The sequence below is a fragment of the Siniperca chuatsi genome, linkage group LG8 (genome assembly GCF_020085105.1).
Source record: "Siniperca chuatsi isolate FFG_IHB_CAS linkage group LG8, ASM2008510v1, whole genome shotgun sequence".
In the NCBI taxonomy this organism is placed as follows: Eukaryota; Metazoa; Chordata; class Actinopteri; order Centrarchiformes; family Sinipercidae; genus Siniperca; species Siniperca chuatsi.
The window spans coordinates 6,853,864-6,879,333 of record NC_058049.1 but is presented as its reverse complement, the minus strand read 5'-3'; the positions used below and the strand labels follow the sequence as shown (position 1 = coordinate 6,879,333).

Sequence of the window (25,470 nt, the reverse complement as noted above, 5' to 3'; positions counted from 1 at the left end):
AAAATACAAACAAACAATAATGAACATTTAGTGGGCGTTGAGCTATGACACTTCCCAGACAGCTGTTCATCTGCACCACGACGCACTGTTTTGTTTACACACAACAGTATTAGCCCGCAGGCCCAGTTTGCTATCAAAGGACTTTAGTTTTCAATTCTATGCAAATGCAACACCATTTTTTTTTTAAAAACTCTGTACCCATTGTCTTGCGCCATTTACTGCACAGGCTTTAGTTAAATTGGAGCTTACCTGTGTGGCCTTTTTAGCTAAATTGTGTCTGTATCCTGACTAAGGTGGAATGAACTCTGGTGGGAAATGTGTTTCATTGTAATTACTGTATTAGCCCAAAAATGAGACAGTGATTATTTCTGGAAATTATGTTTGAAAAAGTGGGGGTCATATAATATTTAAGGACATTTTCATAACTGCTCACAATAGACAATGCTCTATTTTTCACTGGAGCAGGTATTGGCTTTGAGAATACAGAGTGAGCCTGTTACGTTTGAGTGTTGTATTATGGATTGTTTGTTGCCTTAATGTTGCTAATTAATGACTTACTTATCCGTCTACAGGTTGTCTGCTAGAGTCAAATTGCCTGATGTATTGGTAAATAAATTTGGTGTCTCTGGGTGATTTAAGAGAATATGTGACATTCACCAATTTTCTCCTACTGAAAATGTTCTCTTAGATATGAACAAGAAATTGTGCCTCTCTTCATAGGGGGAAAAATACTTATTTGACTAATAATGAATCACAATGCCATTTAGGCCTGCATGATATGAGGAAAATCTGCGATGTGCGATTATATAGCAAAGTCACTATATAAACTCAATAATATCTCACTGGAAACAAATCTATAAATAAATCATATTCCTGACATTAAAATACAGAGTGAAGTTTAGAAAGAATGAAGAACTCAGGCATCAATCAGTATTAGTCCTTCTTCCTGTCCTCTGTCCTCCTCCCTCTGCTGCTGATGTGATTCACCTGCAGGTAAGTTACCGTTGGTAGAGGGAAGAGGGGCTGATTTGTCTCAGCCAGCAGTAAGTTTACAAAAATCTGCCAAATTTTAAAGTACGTGGCAAACTAAGATAAATGGTTAGACTGCATACAGACGGGTTCGTTTTAGCTGGTTTGTAACAATTTGCTATTAGCCAAGCTGGCGCGCTGTGCTTGAGTAAAACATATGAGAGACTGCAGACAGAGCAGATTTAAATATCGCTTTCTACATGTTTAGTAATCTTAGAGTAATCTTCATGTCACTGTCTCCACCGCGGCTCTGCATGTGCATGTGGAGGAGCTCAGCTCCGACACAGAGAGCAGGGCAGAGGCTGCAGCGTGATAATAAATACTACAGTCTTAGACTCGGGGCCGTTTAATACCAGGGTTCAGTACCCATCCCTAAACTAAATGATTTTTCTTCTTCATCTTGTTTCAGGCAGTCCTTTGTGATGTGTTTATCGTGCATGTTCACATCGTGATGACGATGAAAATACGATTTATCTTTCAGCACTATTGCCATTACTGTATCTGAATGAATTTGGAGTTTAAATATGTACCGAAATTAACTAAAATGAAATATATGACTAAGACACATACTGTATGTTCACCATATTATCATCATCATGGCTTGACAATTTACTGAGAGGTTTTTTAGATTTTATTGCCATATTTTGGCACAGCAATATATACAGTTCAGTAGTTGATGGGAAAAGTCTCTCACTCTGATAGCTGCCTCAAGGTCTTTATGCAGGTCGCTGTCCAGTATCGTCCTCTGTTGCACCTGACAGTGTAACATCACCTACTGTAGGCTATAATGTTATCCTGTCTAATATCTCCATGACTGCCACATGACTGCCTCTCATATTAGTCATGGAGGCTTTGCTGTAGAAAGATGTTATTTAGCATCTAATCTCATGTTAAACCATTCACTCTTTATTTCTGTCTCAGTACGGCTCTGCTCTGATGACACATCGTTGACAGCTGTACTATTAATATCTTCTAATTCTGTGTTCTGCTAAACGTGTTGTTTGATTTCTGAAAGCAGGACTTGAAGCATGCAGTGTGAAAATATTCTTTTCACTCTTTGGTAACATTTTTGTGAATGAAACAACAAATGAAGTGCAACAGGTAGCCTTTAATGGCAATTTTAGGGATGTTGATTATTCTAATGATCAAATCTCATGAATGCGCACCTCCTTACAAACAGGTGGTATTCATCAGGCTGAAACAAGTGATTTACATCATGTTTGTTCGGTGAGGTTGAGGATAACAATTGCACGAGGCCCAATGTGCCATAGAATGTAGCGATCCCAAAGAGACAGTGTTAACATTAAGAAAATCTTACATTGTCCCAAAACTGGCCACTTACAAGTGTTTGACATGCCAGTGTGTGAGTGGATGAGCCTTTAATCGGCCTTTAATCCTTTTAAAAGCTTTGGAATCAACAGCTGGATCAAATGGATACTCGGAGTCTCTTTGAGATGTTAAAATTGAATTAAAAGGACCATTAGTTGTAGCATGTTTACAGATTTAATTTTCTGGTAATTGACTCAGGTAATTGTTTTTGTTGATAATGTTGTTTTTATTTCTTTGCTGTGTTTTTATTTCGATGTGATCATTTATTTAAAGTTGTGAAATATTTTATAAATGCCTACCTTATTTAATTCAAAGCTGTTGTTTCTTACCTTAAACAGTCTTTACATAAACTGTATTGTAAGAAGGGAGTTACTTTGGATCTTTAAGGGTTTGTCTATTGCCATGTGGTCCATGAAAATTATTACAGGTGGAAAAATATAGATTATTGATATTTTAAACATTTAAAACAATAGAAAATTAGAAGTAATAAGTAATAATAAGTGAGATTGAGGAATACAATTTATTTTATACAATTAATTTAATTGTTAGGGTTTTTTAATACTCAGTGTACCCAAATACATAGTTTAAAATAACATAATATTCATCACTGAGAGGGGAGGAAAAAGTGTACTACTGGTTTATTTTTTATATGCATTGAAAGTTGAGATGGTCATTTTAATGTTGAATAGGTCTTGGGAATACCAGGCTCAAAAACCACATTAATTAGAAATTTTAACACTTTATTATTTAAACCAACATGTTGAAATGCAGCAGTACTGGTACAGCAGTAAGCATTGTTTATGGTGTAAATCTCATTCTGTATTCTGATTTTGAGCCTCCTCCTATCCTTCAGGTCCCTACAAATGAACCGGCTTCAGAAACTGAGAGCAAAGACTTTCTTCAAGTACCAGAGCCTACAGAAACTGTGAGTTTCCCATGAATTATGGACTGCATATTATTTAAAAATATATTATTTTATTATATATTTAATTATATTCTTTTTTATTTGATTATTTAGTTTTATTTTACATATATTACAGATATTTTTCCACATTTTATTACTGTCCTACCTATTTGTTCTTTTTTTATTGACCTGTCCTTTATTCAGTCGTTTTTTTTGAGAAGCACCATATATAATACATGAGGATTATTAGCATGCATGCACTATTCATTCAGTAAAGCATAACACCATCATGATACCATAGAGCCGAGATAATGACTAGCCTTTGAGTGACAAATACAACAAACGAGTTTCACACAAAGCTGATGTGTAAGGCTAAGACGACTACTGGGAACACTGACAAAAGTGTTTGTTCTGTTCTGCGTACAGATTCATTCATTGCTGACTTGCGTTGTTTATCAACCTCACACAGTGCCACTGACTGGCGGCAGGAGAATAGGTCTAATCCTCCGCCAGGAACTATTTGGCTGTGTCAGCCTTCAGTCGCTGCTCTGAAGGTTTGACCGGATGAAAAACTTCCCTGAGATATGCATAAACAAACATCAGAATGAATTGCCAGGTGTTTGAAATACAAGAAACAAAACACAGTCAGTGGAAGTTTATTAAGCTCACAGTATGTACTATAAAAGACAATGCCAGATTTGAAACAGACCATGATTGTTCATATCAAATAGTAATTTCTCTCAGCTGGGCTAAGATCCCCCTATATCTTCTATTTCTCCCTCAAACATCCAGATTTAAGCATAGTGTATGTATGTTTTTGGGTTTTTTCTCATTAAACCAACAGGCTCAAGGGTTATTGAATTGTTATCTCATTGTCCATTTGGAATTGAAATCGTTCACAAACTGTTTTGTCCTTATTTATATAGATATCTCCAGCACAACAGAATTCGTGATGTGAGTCCTGACGCATTCAGAGGGCTGTATAATTTAACAAGGCTGTAAGTTTGGTCATTTTTGTAACACACTTCATTCAGTAATAAAGCAAACAGTTGTATAGGCTGCACTTCTGTGTATGTACAAAAAATGAAGCAGAGCATTAGATCAGGCAGACTACTGTGGCTCAGGAGGTAGAGCAGGTCATCCACTGATCACAGGGTTGGCAGTTCAATCCCCACCTCCTCCTGTCCACTTGTCGAAGTGCCCTTGAGCAGGACACTGAGCCCCAAATTGCTCCCGATGGATGGCCAACACCCTGCGTGGTAGCTTGCTGCATAAATGTAGCCATTTACCATTTATTTACCACTGAAGTTGAGCTTGCATCAGCTGTTTCATTAAAGCTTCATGATCACTGTGTCTCTCAACTGACTTGTAATGCGACCGTATTCATGCAACATGGCCATGATAACCTGACACATAGTTAGTTATTGTGTCATGCACATACAAATTCCCAGCCCACATGGACTTATAAGACACCAAAAAATGCAAATGGCAATGTCATTTATATTTCAGTTCGAATTCAGCTTTGCTCCTTTTTTATTTGTTGCTCCACCAATATTGTTAATGACTGATAAGAATTCAATCCATTTACGTGTGGTGGGGGACATGAACTTTTTTCGGCTTCTGAAAGGGGGCATGACAGAAAAGTGAGAACCACTGCTGTAAGGCATTAGAATAAGATGAAAAAGAAACACAAGGCACAAAGACACACAAAAATGGGTTTTACAAGGATTACAGCAAAGTAGAATAAAAATTACTTTGCAGTAACATAGGTGAAAAGGTAGTCCCAAATTTAAAGTGCAGAAGCAAAGAAGCAAAACAAAAAGTTTTAAGCCTTGATTTAAAATAACAGAGTTGGAGCCGACAACAAGTTTTCTAGGAGTATGTTCATGATAAAAACTGAATGCTGCTTCTCCGTGTTTAGTTTTGACCCTGGGGACAGTGAGCAGACCTGTCCCAGACGATCTGAGAGGTCTGGATGGTTCATAACAGAGCAGCAGAGCAGAAATGTATTTTGGCCCTAATCCATTCAGTGCTTTATAAACCAACAGAAGTGTTTTAAAATCAATTATTTGCCAGTGCAAAGAGCTGAGAACTGGAGTGATGTGATCCACTCTCCTAGTCCTCTCGAGCAGCAGCGTTCTGTATCAGCTGCAGCTGTCGGCGTAAAGACAGGGTTACACTAGTCAAGCTAACTGAGGATAAATGCCCTTTAAAGTCCTTTAATTCTTGATATATTTTCTATAACATGCAATTATTTTCTAGAGGCCCATATTTCTGGTCTACATAGTAGTAAACGGAATATTATTACACTTAGCATAATCACAAACTTATCTTTTTGTTTGAAAAGTCAACTTCTATGTAAACCTTCCTAGTTTTCTATAGAAAATTTGACCAATTAAGCCCACATTTATTTGCAGGCTTAACTTTCATTTACTTGCTACAGCTTGTTAAGACACTGTTAATTATGTAAGTTAAGATTAAAACTGCAGCTCTTTTAATTTGAAATTTGCACTCTTTCAAATCGCTATTTAGATATGAAAATTATTCATCATTCAGCCCTATCTCTACCACATTCAAGTATTAGTAACCAGTAATAAACAGCTAGGAAACAATAAGTATGAACTATGGAATGAAGTTAGAAGACTTGGTTGAAAGTGCTGTATAGTACTTAGCTATGCAATTTTTCCCATTAGTTTATTCAACATGTTCAGAGAGCATCCTCTTCAAGTAACCTTCCAAACTCGTCTTTCCTCTTAGATATCTGAGCTACAACAGGATATCTGTCCTGATGCCGGGGGTGTTCCAGGACCTGCACAAGCTGGAGTGGTTGTATGTTTATTCTCTACTGAAAGAAAGTTCTGCAGTAAAAGAATATAAAATGCTGCATGAATAGTATATTAGGGCATTTTACTTTCTGTAAATATTGGTTTGCCATAGGCAGAGACGTCCAGGTTTGTGATAAATAATTCCTACTGATAAAGCAGATTTTGTTTTTCTTTTTCTTGCATTGTTTTCTTTTTCTTGCATACAGGTAATACATCACACATATCTCTATTGATGCCATTTCTTCTGAATCAATATTCTGCAAATGAGGCTGAAACTATATCATGGTTTTTTGTTGTAGGATCCTGGAAAATAACAATATCTATCAAATATCCTCCATGACCTTTTCAGGACTGAACTCCCTTGTTTTACTGTAAGTTTTTATTTTATATTTCATGCTACAGCAGTCAAAGATTGTTTTTCTGTTTTGCTTTACTGTTATGTCCTCTCAAATCATCAGAAGTTCTGGTATTAAGAGCCTTTGTTGATTAGTTTAGATTGAATGAGTGTTCCTCCTTTTGAACCTTGACGGAAAATGCACTACACCTTGTTACATTGTGTCTCACTGTTTTGACAGGGTTTTGTTGAACAACTCTTTGACAAAGCTGGATGACATTTGTCGGGAAATGCCACGATTGAACTGGCTGTAAGTAGGATGTCAAGAAATCAAAAGCTGTCTTGTCATAAAAGTGACATGTCTTTTGTTGAATTTATTCTATCTGTGTGTGTTTGTGTGGGTGGGTCTGTATATTTGCTCTGTGTGTGTGCATTTCATAACATGTTCTTGCAGGGATTTGGAGGGAAATCTCATTGAAACCATCGGAAATGTCTCATTACACTCATGCAGTATGCTGACAGTTCTGTAAGTATACATTTACATAACTTAATCCATGGCAAAGGCAAAGTCTTTGCTTTTAAAATGTGACTTTTGCCTGAATTTACGTGAGAGGTTAGCAAATCAGCCTCATTTTCTCAAAGTTTGATTTGCAGCTACTTGCTTATGCATGGAATCAATGCTGGGCTGGAATCAATTAATTAAACGGGATTAAGGTAAAGGTAAAAAAAAAGTATTAATATGATTCTTTTTCTGTATTTATTGCCTTTCTCCAGAGTTTTACAGCGGAACAGGATCAGCCATATACACGAACAGGCTTTTTCAGTCCTCCAAAAGCTTGGAGAATTGTAAGTTATTTTTGTTTGATTGTGCAAACAAACTGTATAGGAAAAAATATCACAACTTTTGTGAATGTGCCATAAAGACCTAGTTTCTTTGTTGTTGCTGATAATTGCTGACATTCTGGTACATTTAGGTAAGAAACATAGGAATAAAAGAAAAAAGGAATAAAAATTATGAGCACAGTTCTTTGACCATAATTAAACTAACCTGCATAAAATGAATCAGTATTTTTAACAAATTTTTCCCTTATTGCTATTTCTGGGATATTTTACATGAATGGTTAGCTTCATGTCATGCCACAGCATTACAGTAGTAGTGTGAAACATCTAAGTATAATGTAAACTTTTAGCATTATTGTTATTATTCAAGATCAATGCTTTTCTTTGTGGTGTACTTTGATGGACAACACTCTCCTCTTTACTTTTCTTATTACTGACTCATACACACAGGCAACATGTTAAGAGTTGCAAGTGATGCCTGTGGAGCTGTACTTTTTACTTATTTACTTTTTGCAGATCTTTGTTGCACTTTTTAGTATTGCACAATGTGTCTTGCTGTGATCGTTGCAGAGAGGCCAGTCTGTGTTTCTTTCATTTTATGTGCTTTAATGTTGGCTGACAGGATTCTGTAGAGTCTTTACAAACACTTTTGTAGCTGTTAAAAGCCTCTTGAGTCTTAACAGTTCTTGTTCTAAGTTCTTCTGAAACATTTATTGATTTAGACTTTTTTGCCTCTGTGGCCCTATGAAGGACATTTTGTGGAGATTTATGTATTAGGTCAGATAACATGTCTTAATAAAATCACATTAACTACCATTAACTCACATACTAAAAGGCAAGACTGTGAATGCTTAAAGTGTCCTTAAGGAATACACATGAAAATATTCCAGACAATGTCATGTACCATAATTAAGAAACTTTTTTCTTACAAGTGTAAATGTTAAAGGATTGTTAAAAGATAAAGATGGCAATATTCTATTAAATTTTGTTATTGCCAACAAATCCCATGAAAAGAACAAAACCAACAATGAATTGATCCTAACAGGTGTAGCCAAAGCCTGATATAGCTTATTTCCCTGTGCCATAGAACTCCATTGTCCAATAATGAATTACTTACTCCTGCTGCTGTAAATATGTACTAGTGCACAAAATGTGTATTTATCTGCAGCTAAAAATAGTCCCCATCAAATGCACTACTTACTCCAGCTAAGAACTACAGTGCCCAGCTGTTTTTGGCAATTACTTAGCCTTTTTATAAAATGAAACTATAAATTTGTGACCCACTTTTCAAGCTTTATTTCATCTGTAGGAACGAATGAGCTTGGGGCTGAGTGTCACAGACAGGGAGGGGGAGTCACAAAGAGAGAGAGAGATGGACTAACGCATTGATGTTTTTGGTCTTTTCATGAGATTTGTTGACAATAAGAAAAATATAGAATAACTCAGGCCTTATTCTTTAAGCAAACACAGGCAACTTTCATTTACTTGCTACAGCTTGTTAAGACACTGTTAATTATGTAAGTTAAGATTAAAACTGCAGCTCTTTTAATTTGAAATTTGCACTCTTTCAAATCGCTATTTAGATATGAAAATTATTCATCATTCAGCCCTATCTCTACCACATTCAAGTATTAGTAACCAGTAATAAACAGCTAGGAAACAATAAGTATGAACTATGGAATGAAGTTAGAAGACTTGGTTGAAAGTGCTGTATAGTACTTAGCTATGCAATTTTTCCCATTAGTTTATTCAACATGTTCAGAGAGCATCCTCTTCAAGTAACCTTCCAAACTCGTCTTTCCTCTTAGATATCTGAGCTACAACAGGATATCTGTCCTGATGCCGGGGGTGTTCCAGGACCTGCACAAGCTGGAGTGGTTGTATGTTTATTCTCTACTGAAAGAAAGTTCTGCAGTAAAAGAATATAAAATGCTGCATGAATAGTATATTAGGGCATTTTACTTTCTGTAAATATTGGTTTGCCATAGGCAGAGACGTCCAGGTTTGTGATAAATAATTCCTACTGATAAAGCAGATTTTGTTTTTCTTTTTCTTGCATTGTTTTCTTTTTCTTGCATACAGGTAATACATCACACATATCTCTATTGATGCCATTTCTTCTGAATCAATATTCTGCAAATGAGGCTGAAACTATATCATGGTTTTTTGTTGTAGGATCCTGGAAAATAACAATATCTATCAAATATCCTCCATGACCTTTTCAGGACTGAACTCCCTTGTTTTACTGTAAGTTTTTATTTTATATTTCATGCTACAGCAGTCAAAGATTGTTTTTCTGTTTTGCTTTACTGTTATGTCCTCTCAAATCATCAGAAGTTCTGGTATTAAGAGCCTTTGTTGATTAGTTTAGATTGAATGAGTGTTCCTCCTTTTGAACCTTGACGGAAAATGCACTACACCTTGTTACATTGTGTCTCACTGTTTTGACAGGGTTTTGTTGAACAACTCTTTGACAAAGCTGGATGACATTTGTCGGGAAATGCCACGATTGAACTGGCTGTAAGTAGGATGTCAAGAAATCAAAAGCTGTCTTGTCATAAAAGTGACATGTCTTTTGTTGAATTTATTCTATCTGTGTGTGTTTGTGTGGGTGGGTCTGTATATTTGCTCTGTGTGTGTGCATTTCATAACATGTTCTTGCAGGGATTTGGAGGGAAATCTCATTGAAACCATCGGAAATGTCTCATTACACTCATGCAGTATGCTGACAGTTCTGTAAGTATACATTTACATAACTTAATCCATGGCAAAGGCAAAGTCTTTGCTTTTAAAATGTGACTTTTGCCTGAATTTACGTGAGAGGTTAGCAAATCAGCCTCATTTTCTCAAAGTTTGATTTGCAGCTACTTGCTTATGCATGGAATCAATGCTGGGCTGGAATCAATTAATTAAACGGGATTAAGGTAAAGGTAAAAAAAAAGTATTAATATGATTCTTTTTCTGTATTTATTGCCTTTCTCCAGAGTTTTACAGCGGAACAGGATCAGCCATATACACGAACAGGCTTTTTCAGTCCTCCAAAAGCTTGGAGAATTGTAAGTTATTTTTGTTTGATTGTGCAAACAAACTGTATAGGAAAAAATATCACAACTTTTGTGAATGTGCCATAAAGACCTAGTTTCTTTGTTGTTGCTGATAATTGCTGACATTCTGGTACATTTAGGTAAGAAACATAGGAATAAAAGAAAAAAGGAATAAAAATTATGAGCACAGTTCTTTGACCATAATTAAACTAACCTGCATAAAATGAATCAGTATTTTTAACAAATTTTTCCCTTATTGCTATTTCTGGGATATTTTACATGAATGGTTAGCTTCATGTCATGCCACAGCATTACAGTAGTAGTGTGAAACATCTAAGTATAATGTAAACTTTTAGCATTATTGTTATTATTCAAGATCAATGCTTTTCTTTGTGGTGTACTTTGATGGACAACACTCTCCTCTTTACTTTTCTTATTACTGACTCATACACACAGGCAACATGTTAAGAGTTGCAAGTGATGCCTGTGGAGCTGTACTTTTACTTATTTACTTTTTGCAGATCTTTGTTGCACTTTTTAGTATTGCACAATGTGTCTTGCTGTGATCGTTGCAGAGAGGCCAGTCTGTGTTTCTTTCATTTTATGTGCTTTAATGTTGGCTGACAGGATTCTGTAGAGTCTTTACAAACACTTTTGTAGCTGTTAAAAGCCTCTTGAGTCTTAACAGTTCTTGTTCTAAGTTCTTCTGAAACATTTATTGATTTAGACTTTTTTGCCTCTGTGGCCCTATGAAGGACATTTTGTGGAGATTTATGTATTAGGTCAGACAATGTCATGTACCATAATTAAGAAACTTTTTTCTTACAAGTGTAAATGTTAAAGGATTGTTAAAAGATAAAGATGGCAATATTCTATTAAATTTTGTTATTGCCAACAAATCCCATGAAAAGAACAAAACCAACAATGAATTGATCCTAACAGGTGTAGCCAAAGCCTGATATAGCTTATTTCCCTGTGCCATAGAACTCCATTGTCCAATAATGAATTACTTACTCCTGCTGCTGTAAATATGTACTAGTGCACAAAATGTGTATTTATCTGCAGCTAAAAATAGTCCCCATCAAATGCACTACTTACTCCAGCTAAGAACTACAGTGCCCAGCTGTTTTTGGCAATTACTTAGCCTTTTTATAAAATGAAACTATAAATTTGTGACCCACTTTTCAAGCTTTATTTCATCTGTAGGAACGAATGAGCTTGGGGCTGAGTGTCACAGACAGGGAGGGGGAGTCACAAAGAGAGAGAGAGATGGACTAACGCATTGATGTTTTTGGTCTTTTCATGAGATTTGTTGACAATAAGAAAAATATAGAATAACTCAGGCCTTATTCTTTAAGCAAACACAGGCAATACTAATGCTTTAAAGCCTTCTCTTGTACTTCACTTTCCTTAAAGGATGTGTTGCATTTGTCTTTCCTCTCCTTCCTTGGGCTGGGGGATATGGTTGAAATCAATATCACAATATTGATATCTTGGAACTTGGATATATTGGAGTATTTTTTCAACATCGATATATATCATAATTCGACAAATGTATGCAAAATCACATAAAAAATTATAAAATGTAAGCTCAGTACAATGAACTGTGTTCCACTCCTATGCATTACATCAGACAAAACTCTTCATGTTGTCAACAGAATTATGCAAAATCTAACTCTACTCCTACCTCGCTTCTCCTACCAGTATGTAACTTTCAGGAAGTCAACGAAAGGAAGGGAGGCTAGTTATTAAAGACAGGTGGACATAGGTAAATGTTCTTTCATACCAAATATGGTTAGAAGAAAGACTGATGTAATGTGGCCATGGACATGGACAGACGAGAACAAAATTAATCATTATACTCGATACAGATGAAGTAGCTTTATCACAAACTTGAGCCCAATAGTCAATCACAGAAGTTTATAATGCAACAAAGTCACAACAGATCAGTAAGATTCAGATTTAAAGAACATAGAGATGAGCAGGTGTGATCACAAAAGGAATGAGGGTGTAGGTAAGGAGGAAGGAAGCAAGTTAATGGAACTTACCCATATCCTTATCAGTGCAAATATTGTAGCTAGTGATCTTCATCCCATTTACCCTTCACCTCAGAAGTGATGAACTGTACACTGCATGTATCCTCAGCAGACCTTAATGTCATGCAGCCACAACATGCTTCATAAGGGCTGAGACTCTCACTTTTTATCGACTGTAAAAACTCACACTTTCCTGCAGCTACACAGCTGTCTCCATTTACACACGTAACCAACAGCTGAATATAGCTCAAGTTCATGCACAGGCTATTCAAACTAATGAAACTCATGGGTGCATCAAAAAGGTGAATTACATTATAAATTTATAGAGACAGTATTTATTACAGGGCTGTTGTTTTCAGTGTGCATGTTATGTAGTCCACCCCCTATACATTGCAAGAGTTTACAGAGGGTGGATTGTTTTAAAGATCTGTGTGCATCTGTCAGATGCCCAGTGTTGTACATCAATATTTGTTTGTTGTTTTGTGTTTTTGGGGAACTGATGTGGATTTGTCTCGGCACACAGGGATCTGTCCAACAACAGACTGGTAGCGATCCCTCCCAATCTCTTTGTCTTACTGGAGGATTTGCTCCAACTGTGAGTTCTGTTTACATAAATACACTGGCATGTACACTCCTATATGCAAGGATATCTATTCCATTAATATTTAATATGGTTTATCTTTTGGTCAGGGAATGACAACAGAGTCGTCAGTAAGGTTATTGCAGATACATCTAACAGCACACTGTGGCTGCTTCTTCTTGATTCATCACTCCCTTGCAAAAATAAAAAGTGATCCGCTGTCAAAATCACCATTGTTTTGTTTTGTAGATGCATTTTTGATAGCCAATTGCGGTCAGTACTAACCACAGACATATTGCATTCCCTGTGGCTGCGTCACAATAAAAGCCGCTCTTTGTTTCCCCAGTTGAATGATTTTAATGTGAAGCAGCAGTAGGATTTTCATTAGCAGTAACTTAATACAGCTCTGACACAGTGTAAATAGAGTGAACAGTAAACAATAAGGCTGTTATCAATTGTTATCAATAAAATTGTGCTGGATTACATGCGACATCATTTTCCTGCAATTCCCTCGTTCTTAGGTAGGCAATCTGAATGCAACGCAGGAATGGCAGACTCTGCCACTACCAATAAAAACTACTATATAGAGAGATAATTACTGATTGTAAACTGTAAAAGATATCATGCAGAAAAAATGCAGACCATAAATAGTATAAAAAATGGGGTTTGATTTCATGAAAATCTTTAAGGATTATAACGTTAAGAAGTAGGCAGGCAGTGCACTGAATCTAACAGAAAACAAACATTGTAGTGGGTGGATAACACGATGTCATGTAAAGAGGAATGTGCAAGGGCACATCTTCAAGACATGCAGCAGAAGGTAGTACAAGACAGGAAGGTAAACTTGTGGGAGTTGAAAGAAACACTCTACATGCATAAAAAATATGAGTTTAGACACACAGAAATGTCACCAATGTTACATCTATTTTGAAGGAACTGTAGCATTGAAAGTTGCTTTGCTATGTCTGTGTCCTGCTCATGTAATGTTATGTAATTAACAAATGGGATTAATTTCCATGTTATCTAATTGATTTTCACTACTGACTTGCTTATATTTATTTTCTAGGAATATATCATACAATCCCATCGTGGAGCTCCAAGTTGACCACTTTGACAAGTTGCATAAACTGAAGTCATTGTAAGTATACGTTGCTACATGCTGAAAGACTCCTGCAACTAATTAAAAACCTCCCTGTTGCACATAGAAAAACTATGCCTGTTTTGTGTTAAGAGCCATTTGAAGAGCTCACCTGTCATACAGTATGTTTAAAGGTGGAGAAGAGCAGCAAACATACAAACACAGTGTATGTTGAACTCTGATGATGAAAATGAAAAAGAAAAGACACTGACAAACTGGGAGTAGGTCATTATTCTCTCAACATTGTCCCATTTTGTGAGGGTCACAGCATTTGCTGCATGGAGGTCTTTCAGTGTTATTTGGATATCTTATGTGGTTAATGTGCTCTTTCTTTTGAGACAAAAGCACAAGCTCACACAAAAGTCAAAATCTGTATGAACAAATTAAAGAAAATGTATGTGAGCTAGTAAAAATGTTTCTCATTTACTCCTTGAAAGGCTATTTTGTATGGAGGACCTTTGGTGAAAAAAATGTTGTGGTTTTGAAGACTTTTGTAATAGTGTACAGTTATAAATAAATATACTATATTGTGTCTCTGTGTGTGTGGCATCTAACTAAGACAAAATCAATGTCTATTTTCTGTCTGTATATTTTCCAGGAGCATAGAAGGGATAGAAATTGAAAACATACAACGGAGGATGTTTGAACCTCTAAAATACTTGACTCATATGTAAGTACTCCATTGTCATGCTTTATGTTTATGCTGTTAATCCTTGTCATTTGGTGTGGACTGTCATGTAGACCGTATTTCAAGTGGTGAGTCCCAAGATAAACTTATCGAGACTGTCAGGCTTCTCTTCCAACTAGGAGATGATTGAGTCAGGCTTAGTGTAATCCATCTTCTCTGTGCGTAAAACAGCTCGAGATGCACCCATGCAGGTCCTGGAAAGGATGCAACAGAGAGAAAAGAAATGCCCTTTCAGCCTTGCATACAATCACAGAAGCTCTTTATTCTGTGATTGTTTGTTTTGCTCAACTAAAATTTGCCTAATCTTAAATGGGCAGTTCACCCAAATTACAAAAGACATAATTTCTCACTCAACCTCTAGATTGAGTCTATACAGCCATGCAAATTTTTGGTTTTATTTGTCCAGATTTTGAGATATCTGTCTCTGAGATTTCTGCTTCTGCACCAAAAAGAAAAAGAAAAACCCTGTAAAACAGTGTGGACTGCACAACTGTAAATAAATAGACTCCCTTATCTTTTGCTTAATTTGATACTCTTCTTTGATCTATTATCACAGCTACTTCAAGAAATTCCAGTACTGCGGCTATGCCCCTCATGTGCGCAGCTGCAAACCCAACACCGATGGCATCTCATCCTTCGAGGACCTGCTGGCCAACATCGTGCTGAGGGTCTTCGTCTGGGTGGTCTCTGCCACCACCTGCTTCGGCAACGTCTTCGTCATCTGCATGCGCTCGTACATCCGATCAGAGAACAAACTCCATGCCATGTGCATCATCTCCCTCTGCTGTAAGTCACACTGCATTTAAAGGAGGGATCTAGTGGAAAGCTTTTTATTTGTAGAATATCCTTTACCATCTTAGTACTTATAACATAGTACTATATAACAAGTATTATCTAATTTCTGTAAGTCATATGGGGATAAAGGTTGTGGTATTTACTGCACATAACACATTTTTAAAAATATTATAAAGTCTACCCACATTTATATTTACCACTTCATTATATATAAACCTGACTATAGTCTCTGGAATTATGCCAGATACCATAAAAGAAGTGAAAATGACAAATTCTGCAAAATACTTGCATAGTTTCCTGCTTGTGAAGTAAACACGCCTCCAAACTCAGTAGGAAATTTGAAATTAGTTCCCATTGTGTTTCATCAACACTGATTTCATATTAAACACACTGTTAGACACCCTCATGAACAGGACTAAATGTAAAAATGATAAAATCTCATAACAAAATGTGATATCTGCCACCTGAATTAAACATACATACTCCTAGAAATGATGCATAGCACAAAATTGACACAATGTAACTGTTCCAGGCTAACAGACCAGTGAAATCGGTGGTTAATTAGATAATACCACTTTCACTGACCCGTCTACCAAAATAATAACAGATATCCTTCAGATAATGCATACATAAAAGTTCAGTATCTGTATGTCAATATGACTTATATACAGTATTTTCCCCAAGTTTATATATAGTTTTGGAATGTAACTTCATTTATTCTATTTTGTGCAGTACATGCAAAATCAAGTTAAAACTACTTCACATGAATGTATTGGCTTGTAGTAGAAATGTATCAATGTGGTGTATGCAACCTTATCTACTGCTTAGGTATGTGATGGCATTTGATAAGGGCTGAGAAAGTTTGTTGAAGGACTTCTTCTAATCTACAGTAACAAAGACTTTGTTTGCCGGGAGAAAGTTCCTTAGGAAATAAAGGAGAATTCAAGAGGAGATTCTGGAGTTTGTTGGTTAAAATGGACAGTTTTACAGTAAGTCCAATCTGTCTACCGAGTATAGTATAAATCAGATGTGTGTGTTCTCATGGAAATTATTTGAAGATGAGAGACAGCACTGACACTGCACATATAATGGTTTGATATAAGCTGCAGCCACTCATGCCAAAAATTATATAATGCATTTTCCTTCACATTTGGCACGTTAGTTTCTGATTGACATTCAGTATGGGTCTCAGCGTGATATTATAAGTCACAGGAGGAAAATGGATTTGTGACAGTATGTTGTTGAAGAGAATATAAAGCAAACAAATGCATTTTTAAAGGAACTTGTTGTTATAGGAAGTCACTGAATGGCTCTATGCAGGTATAAACCAGGTAGTGTACATTAACTTGATGGTTATTATTCCCAAGAGAGAATTTCATTTGACTAATAACTGCACAGAAAGATAAAACATAAAAGCACAAAATATGTAGGAAATGAATGTATGTAACAATGCCTATGCTGGCATTTCACACCTATAAGTCAAATATAAAGGATCCTATATGGACTTACTATAAGTCTCAGATCAGCTGAGATCAAAGAGCTCAGAATATGCAAGAAGAAAGTTTACATTATAGGGGATATCTGCTCTCTTTTCTGCTACATCCACAATGAAAGCCATGCGGACGGTCGTTTTTCATTATCTCATTTTGGGGCTCACTTGCTTAATACGTCGACCTTTAAAAGTTTATTACTAGAATGTCAGTGGGAACTGTTTTCAGCAGCACACAATTTCTGGTGGCTGAGACCAGACAAAAACAGAGCTTAGGGTGATTAACACAAGAGAAATAGTCTAGATATCATTCATTATTTGCTTCTTTTTAACAACAATGGATTATGTCTCCTCATGCAAGCAGGATGTGTCTGAATGTTGCTTTTAATACAGTTATTAAAGGAATGGAACAAAGTTGAGTCTGGAAAGAAAGAAGTCAAACAAAGTAGAGACATGCAGATAGAGTTTGAGTCACCAGTATTGTGGTTTAGAGCCCGAACAAGCGTTAACTTGAAAGAATGATTCTTTCTGAGCTGTAAATGAACACGTATGTGGTCATTCTTTTTTTTTTATATATATATTATACTTTTTATTTTTAGCTTCTTTTGTTTCACTCATTTATCACCCATTATTCTCTGCCTCTCTGTATCTAACCTTTTCTTTCCTAACAATTACCAGTAGTTATTTCTTCACACACAGGTCAACACTTTTCTCTTTTTCTAAGAAGATAAATCAACTTAATAACCATGCAACTGGGCAAGTCTCCTGTATCCTCTCTGCCCTATTAGAGAGTACTTTGAGCACAGTTGAGTCAGACAGAGGTTAACTTTAATCTTTAACACTGATGTACTTCATTTATAAGTATAGTGTATATACTGTACTGTATCTCATAATTAAATCCCTAAATAACAATTTTATTATTTAGGCTGTTTTTTGCCTCTAGCTAGACAGGCAAAAAATATCACGCTGAATGGCATTTAAGGCTCTAGAAGTTGTCTGAGAATCATTCAGGTTATGCATAACAAAGCTTCACCTCAGCTGTCCCATTCGATTTTTACATGACGAATATTAAGATTAAAAAACATAAAGGGAATCTTTAATGATGATATATTCAGTGTGTAAAATTAAAAATGCTTTTTGATGAGCTTTGGTATGCTTCCATATCAAAGGAATTACTATCAGGAGAGTATGAGTAATGAATTTACTATATTATCAAAGAACTTAAGTAGTGACTGATGAAGCAGTGGCGAGTTCCTCAGAAGATATAAATTGACAAAGTGTCAGCAAAACATTGTGATGAATTTGTCGAGGACAGAGAATGTAGGTGTAAAAGAAAACAACATGTGGGATTTGGATTTATTTATCATTTCATTTTGTTTTCAGCTTTTTCTAGGCAAGAGTTTTGTGTATGAAAAAGTTTAACCAAATGCATAAATATCTCAGTAGATTTAAAGCCAACAATCAGAAATGTGGATACATGGTCTGTACAGTATAAACCCCTATATAAGTATTGTTCCTTGTCATCGTGTACTTATGTGCACATGATTACTGCCTAGTCTATAAATATCCATATATAGTGTAGATGTCAACAACCACCTTTTTAACCTTTGGTTAATAGCCAAAGCCGATGTTTTCTGGCAACATCCTCCAGCAGCCTTTGATTGATGACACATGAGTACAGTAGGGCAATGCTATTATCCAATGTGGGGTTTTTTGCCATGTTATTGTATGATGTGTGGTGGTATGTTAAGATATTTATTCACACCACAATATAGTCATGCAATTTTAAAGGACTAGTTTTGACATATTCGCTTTCTTGCTGGGGGTTATATAAGAAGATCAAAACCACTTTCAAGTCTGTCCATTAAATGTGAAGCAGCCAATTATCTTAGTTTAGCATAAAGACTGGAAACAGCTTAATCTGTAAGTGAAAAGTGTAAAAACAACAATTTGCTGTTTTAGGGCAAATTGAACCAGCGGAGACTCCAGGAAGTCAGTGCTCCTGGCTAACAAGAGGGGTATCATTCTTCTCATGTAACTCTTAGCAAGAAAGTCAATAAGCACATTTCCCTAAATGTTAAACTATTCCTTTAATGCACATTTCTATAAATGTAATCATATGGAATTCTATTGAGACACTATTGAGACTTTTGCTGTGCTAAAAATATGAATGATCCAAATCAAATATAGTCCAAATTTCCCTTCTCTTCTGGTTCCCTTTGCCACATTGCTGTATTTCCATTTTTCTTTCTTGACAACAAAGCTCTCTGCATTTGTTGCTGTAATTTATCTACTCTACTGATCATAATAGTTCAGAACACATGAAAGTGTAGATGGATGTAAGAATCTAGTGGTTTGTCTTTGGTTCCTTTTGTTATGCATGGCTTTCCAAGGTTGAGTGGCTGCTGCCCTCATAGACAGGAAGCCTTTCATGTAGGGCCATTTCTGTGCTTAGTTTGATTCTATTCTCACTAAATTGCATTGCGGTTCCCATGGAAGATATCTGCTTTCTTTATTTTGTGGTCAAATAAATTGACATTGCACTCACATCTCTGAATGAAACCAAGCTCATGGTGTAAACACTCCAAAGTTTGTTTAGACCCATAGACTCATAGCACGCTGGATCTGAATGCATCTTTAAAGTTGTTTGTATAACCCATCTTTACAGTCAATAAATCTTCTGAATATGTTGTAAATCAGAGCTCTCTTTCCTTGCAGGTGCAGACGGCCTGATGGGCATCTACCTCTTCATGATTGGTGCGTATGATCTGAAGTTCCGTGGCGAGTACAACCGGCACGCTCAAGCCTGGATGGACAGCAGTCAGTGTCAGGTCATCGGCTCTTTGGCCATGCTGTCCACTGAGGTATCTGTCCTTCTCCTCACTTACCTCACTCTGGAGAAATACATCTGCATCGTCTACCCTTTCCAGTACTTGACGCCTGGCTGGCGACGAACTGTCACCATACTTTTTGGGATATGGGTGTTCGGCTTTATTGTTGCCTTCCTGCCACTGGTCTTCAAGGGGCTGTTCCGCAACTTCTACGGGACCAATGGCGTTTGCTTCCCACTGCACTCTGAGCAGCCAGAGACGCTTTGGGCTCATGTTTACTCCATCATCATTTTCCTGGGTGGGGATTTGTTCTTACAATAGTCCTTTGAGATTTTACTTGAGGTTTACTTGTTGTTTTCTTTATTCATTTACTCTCTAAGCTAATTGTAAATGCACAGTCCACGGTGCAAATATCTATTGCAGTTGTATGGCAATCCAGAAACTAATGAAATATCTTTCTGCAGGTCTGAACTTGGTGGCATTCCTCATCATTGTCTTATCCTATGCAAGCATGTTTTATAACATCCAGAGAACAGGGACTCAGACCACTAAATACAGCAACCACATCAAGAAAGAGGTGACAATAGCCAAAAGGTTCTTCTCTATCGTCATTACTGACTCCCTTTGCTGGATCCCCATTTTCATCCTCAAGATCCTGTCACTGCTGCAGGTGGAGATTCCCGGTACAGTAGAAGTGCTATAACCATGTAAAGGAATACTCCACTGAAAGTCCACATTTTGAGTAACAAATACACCCCCTCAATAGGCTTGCAATGTGGCTTTGAAAGGTTTGTAGCCTGCTCTTTTGCACAGGAATGGTAGCAGGAACGGCAGCAAGATTTACATCAGAAAATAAGCACCAAAATGGGCCTAGAAGTAAAAAATTAAAAAAGCTACTGCAGCATAATTACATCATAAGCATTTCTCCGCTGTTGATTCCTATGCTCAATATGTTACAAATAATTGTTACTTTGCCAAGAAATCACCAAATGTGCCATGTTCGGCTGAACTTTGACAGAAGTAAAGTATATAGCTATGTTGTAAAGAAATTATGACTGTTTGGTACATACTGATCATACAAATCATTGGCAGAGAAGTGGATTATGGCGCAAATGTGATTCTTCCAGTTTTTATGGATGTTTTGATATGTTTTGACTTTTTTTTTTTGCCATGACTCTGGGTCGCATTGGAATCAATTGTAACTTCTGTGACTATAGCTGCCCTCCTCTGCAAAACTACTAACTTTTCAGAGCCACCTTTCAAGCCTACAGGGAGATGAGTGCTCAAAAGAGAGATTTTTGGTGGAGTATTCCTTTTAAAGTATTGCATTTTCTGTATGTTATTAAATTTCAAAGTTGTCTAGCAGGTATTTCCACTAAGTTTTAAAGGGTTTTTCAACAGATTTATCACTGTGTATAAAAAAAGAGCATTTAACTGTATTCACCTTAGTGCAGTTGGCCCTGTATACCCAAATGACCACTTAGTGTTGTGCAGAATCCATTACATACATAACCTGGTGAGCTGTGGCTCCCTAATTAGGTCCCCTGTAGGGATAAAAGGGATTTTCATTAATTATATAAATGGCTTTGATAAAAGGCTTTTATGTTGAAGTATTCTCACAACTCATAGCCATGTTAAACTTAATAATCTTTAAACACAGACTATATACCAGCTCTGTTGTTTTACTTCTTTTTCTCTTTGTATTTTCTCTCTCAACAGGTACCATCAGCTCCTGGGTGGTCATATTTATTCTCCCCATCAACAGCGCCCTTAACCCCATCCTTTACACGCTGACCACACGGCCATTCAAAGAGACCATTCTGCAGGTATGGGCTAACTACAGGCAAAGGAGGCCTCTGCTCAGCGGTCACCCAGCTCATCATCCGTCACTCACCTGGCAGGAAATGTGGCCCCTGAAGGAGAACAGCCACGGCCTCACCGCAGGGCACCCACTGGAAATGACAGGCACGCTGGCCAAGTTCACCCCTGTGGAAAATACAGAGGGATACAATGAAATTACCACGTGCACACAGCAACAACAGAAGCAGCATGCAGTGCTATCAGTATGCTCACAGAAAACAAACAATGCCGCACACGCTCACACACACACACATACACACACAAACAAATGAACTCATCTAGGTGTCGAACAGCAGATCTACTATGCATGCATCAGTTTATAATGTCATCAAAGAGTCACTTCAACAAGTTAAATGTGATTCAGGTTCATTCATCTCAGCAATTAAGCAGTTAAAAATACACTTTTTAAAAGGACAGTCTTTGATTTGTGCCCAGCTTTCTCCTTTATGGTAAAAATCATTAGTATTCATTAATCATGGTAATGGGTGAAGCCAGTCCGGAAATCTCCCATGCAGCAGTACAGTTCCTCTAACGAAGACTACATGCTGGCTCCAAAAAGATATCTATCAATACAGAGCTGAAGTCATGCCCTACTTATGTTTTGGCTTTTGTTCCACTAGCTTTCATTGCTCAGTTAAATTTTTCACAGAGGGCTTCTTTCCTTGTTCTTTCTAACAGCTGGAACATGATACTGGAGTATTCTGTCTAGAATATTACCTACTACTATAATGGCAAGTAAAATTTGGACAACTTATAATTTAATAACAGTGATACAAAACAGAATATTTTGTTTGAATCTAATGACTACAGCTCCCATTAACCATTTGTTACAAAAAAATTTATATTTTGTCTCTGACATATTCTACAGATAGGCATCACTTTTGTTTATCTGTGTTCTTCAAAGGAAAACCTAATAAAAGTAAATAACAAAAAAAAAGAAAATCCTCTTGTAACAGTGTGTTTCATGCTTCCAGCAGCAGCAAACTGTTTTCCTGTAGCGCCACCATGAGGTTGACATTTGTGGCCTATAGTGAAATGTCTCCACAACTATTGGATGAATTGCGATAAAGTTTAGTACAGAAATTACCTGCAAAACTAATGACATTCCCATCAGCCTCAGGTGTACTTTGTGTTTAGTGCTAATTAGCAAATGTTAGCATGCTAACATGCTAAACTAAGATGGTGACCATGGTAAACATTCCCAGCTTAACATTAGCATGTTAACAGCCTACTGACTTTGGTGATCCTCTGTCTGTTCCTCTAGCACCACCAGCAGGTTGACATTTTTGGCTTTTACTGAAATATCTTGACAACTAGTGGATTGCTGTGAAATTTGGTACATATATTAATGGATCCCAGGCAATGAATCCTAATGACTTTGGTGATCCCCTGTCTTTTTATTTAGCATCACTGTGAGGTCAGAATTTCAGTTTGTCCAATACTTTGACCACATACCTGCAAAACTAATGACATTCCCATCAGCCTTAGAACAAAACCTTTGTGCTAATTAACACATGTTAGCTTGCTAACATGCTAAACTAATGGTGACCATGGTAAACTTAACATGAGTATGTTAGCATGTTAGCGTGCTGGCGTTAGCATTTAGCTCAAAGCACCGCTGCGCAGGCCTAAGTACAGCCTATCAGAGCTGCTAGGATGGCTGTAGACTTACTTAGTTTTGTGAGTGTGTGTTTTCTGGTATACATCTTACATTTTAAACCTGCAAAATGTAACTGATTTTTAACTGAAGCATATTTTCTGTTTAATACTAGGAAGAGTACAAAGTGGGGGTGGTCCTGATCAAACTTTATTTATCCAAAGAATATCCAGTGGAGGTTAGTGTGACACAGTTTCATTTTTATTTATTATTGTCTTTAGCAAACAGGTGGTACAAGTGTGAAATGTGAAAAATGTAACATCACACATAAAAACATAGTTGCGGTGCTGTTCATAAAAAATAATTAGAATATTTTGCCCACAGAAAGGCATACATTGTGAAACAATCAGCTGTAGCATTTTTAAAAGAAGAAAATTGCTCAAACTGTTTAATCTTCTTTCAAACTGATATGATTCAGTATTGTTTATTCACTGCAGTCTATACTGAGAAACTTCATCATGTTGGGCTAATGTCTTAATAATTTTATAAAAATATGTTAAATACATTTCCAACTGTATATATTACCATCTCTGTTGACAATAATTCACCAGCCTAAATTCTGGTGTCATAATATTTGTAGCTGTAAATCAGCCCATGCTGGTGTGACAGATGGTGTACTGATGCAAAGGGATTGCATGGGAGGCGCATTGCAAAACACCACAGCAACAACCACTGTTGTTGAACCACATGTTCCTAAATATTTTAAATAATTGTAGATTTTAACTGTAAACATCAAAAACAGGAACCACTAAGATAGACAGCACATGAGGAAGTAAAAAATTGCCAATTTGTAACTCATTGTGCTGCTCACGATTGATCTAAATTACATTAAACACCATAGATAAACCCTTCAACAGTATACTGAAAAGGACCACAACTTGCATTTGTTTTTGAAAATTCACTACCATCTTCGCAGCAAGTTCATGGTAGCTCTTAATGTCTTTCTTCAGGCCCAGAGTAAGGATGACTCATGGGAACATTCTGTGACAAATAAAAAAAATAATTTGCAGCTAAAGGCTTTGAACCATCAGAAGTCAGGTAATCGTGTGCAAAATCATTTCATGAACTTTTCAACTTGACGATAACATGAAATTTTCTTTTGTTGTACAATCAGTCACTACTTTGGAGGGTAAATCAACCCCGTTTCATGCCTTTCTCTTTTCAATAGTGAATAGGCACATTAGAAAACATGTTATACTGTACTGCTAGTTTAATCTCATATTGATAATAATACATGCAACCTACATGCAGCAAAGAACATTTTTACATCAAGGTAACCTTCTAAGTTTTATCATTTTCCAGTCTGCTAAGGGGGGGGGGATTAAGTCGATCAAAAGTGTAAGTGTAAAAGTGTAAATATTGAATGTATGAGATATGTCCAGTGTGTTCAACAAATAATGTACTTAATTTGGGCAGGTATAAACTTGGCGAATGGGTTACAGCAACACAGGCAGCAATTCTAAATTGTCTTTTATACATCCTGTCTAGAAATTCCCCAGCTGGTCTGGGGGTTTGAACTTGGACTCAACCTCACCTCACCACCTACACCATACTACACATATTTTACACGGTGGTCTGTACAGTACAAGACATTTGTACAATGATCATACACTCTTCTGTGCATACTTTGTTCAATGAACTACTGATTCCTGTGGAAATTGACTTTTGTATTGCAAACATGCTATAACACAGAAGAGAATAAATTATTATTATTAAAACGTATTTTATTGTATGTGATGTTTGTGTTTACATTACTTTCCCATATTTGCTGGAAAAGACAAAAGCCAGCAGTTTGCTTGAGAGATATTGATAATATCTGCAGGCTTACATTAAATATTGATGGGGGAAATTGTCTTTAAAATGTGTAATTTAATCTGTTGTATTGACATGTGTCCTACAATAATTACTTACAAAGGTAGTTTTTGTATTTGTGTTTTTCTTCAGTGAAATGTGGACAATAAATATATGTATGCCTCATATCTGCTTGTCGACTTATTTATTATTTGGCTTATATTGGTTATTTATCTTATTAGTTTGGGCATTGTTTAGATTTTGAAACTGAAACAAACGCTTTATAAGTCAATGAAACAC

At 36.5% G+C, this 25,470-nt stretch overlaps 1 protein-coding gene across 1 annotated transcript in view; it reads left to right on the top strand.

Annotated features, from left to right (window-relative positions):
* The window catches only part of rxfp1 (relaxin family peptide receptor 1), a 68,422-nt gene extending 46,418 nt beyond the window's left edge, over positions 1-22,004 (top strand). The window contains 15 exon segments of the mRNA XM_044206175.1: positions 3,212-3,283; positions 4,189-4,260; positions 6,020-6,091; positions 6,387-6,458; positions 6,663-6,731; positions 6,876-6,947; positions 7,196-7,267; positions 12,865-12,936; positions 13,988-14,059; positions 14,658-14,729; positions 15,304-15,533; positions 19,750-20,160; positions 20,327-20,545; positions 21,582-21,937; positions 21,939-22,004. Coding sequence (XP_044062110.1) covers positions 3,212-3,283; positions 4,189-4,260; positions 6,020-6,091; positions 6,387-6,458; positions 6,663-6,731; positions 6,876-6,947; positions 7,196-7,267; positions 12,865-12,936; positions 13,988-14,059; positions 14,658-14,729; positions 15,304-15,533; positions 19,750-20,160; positions 20,327-20,545; positions 21,582-21,937; positions 21,939-22,004 — 1,999 coding nt within the window.
* The last annotated feature ends 3,466 nt before the right edge of the window (positions 22,005-25,470 follow it).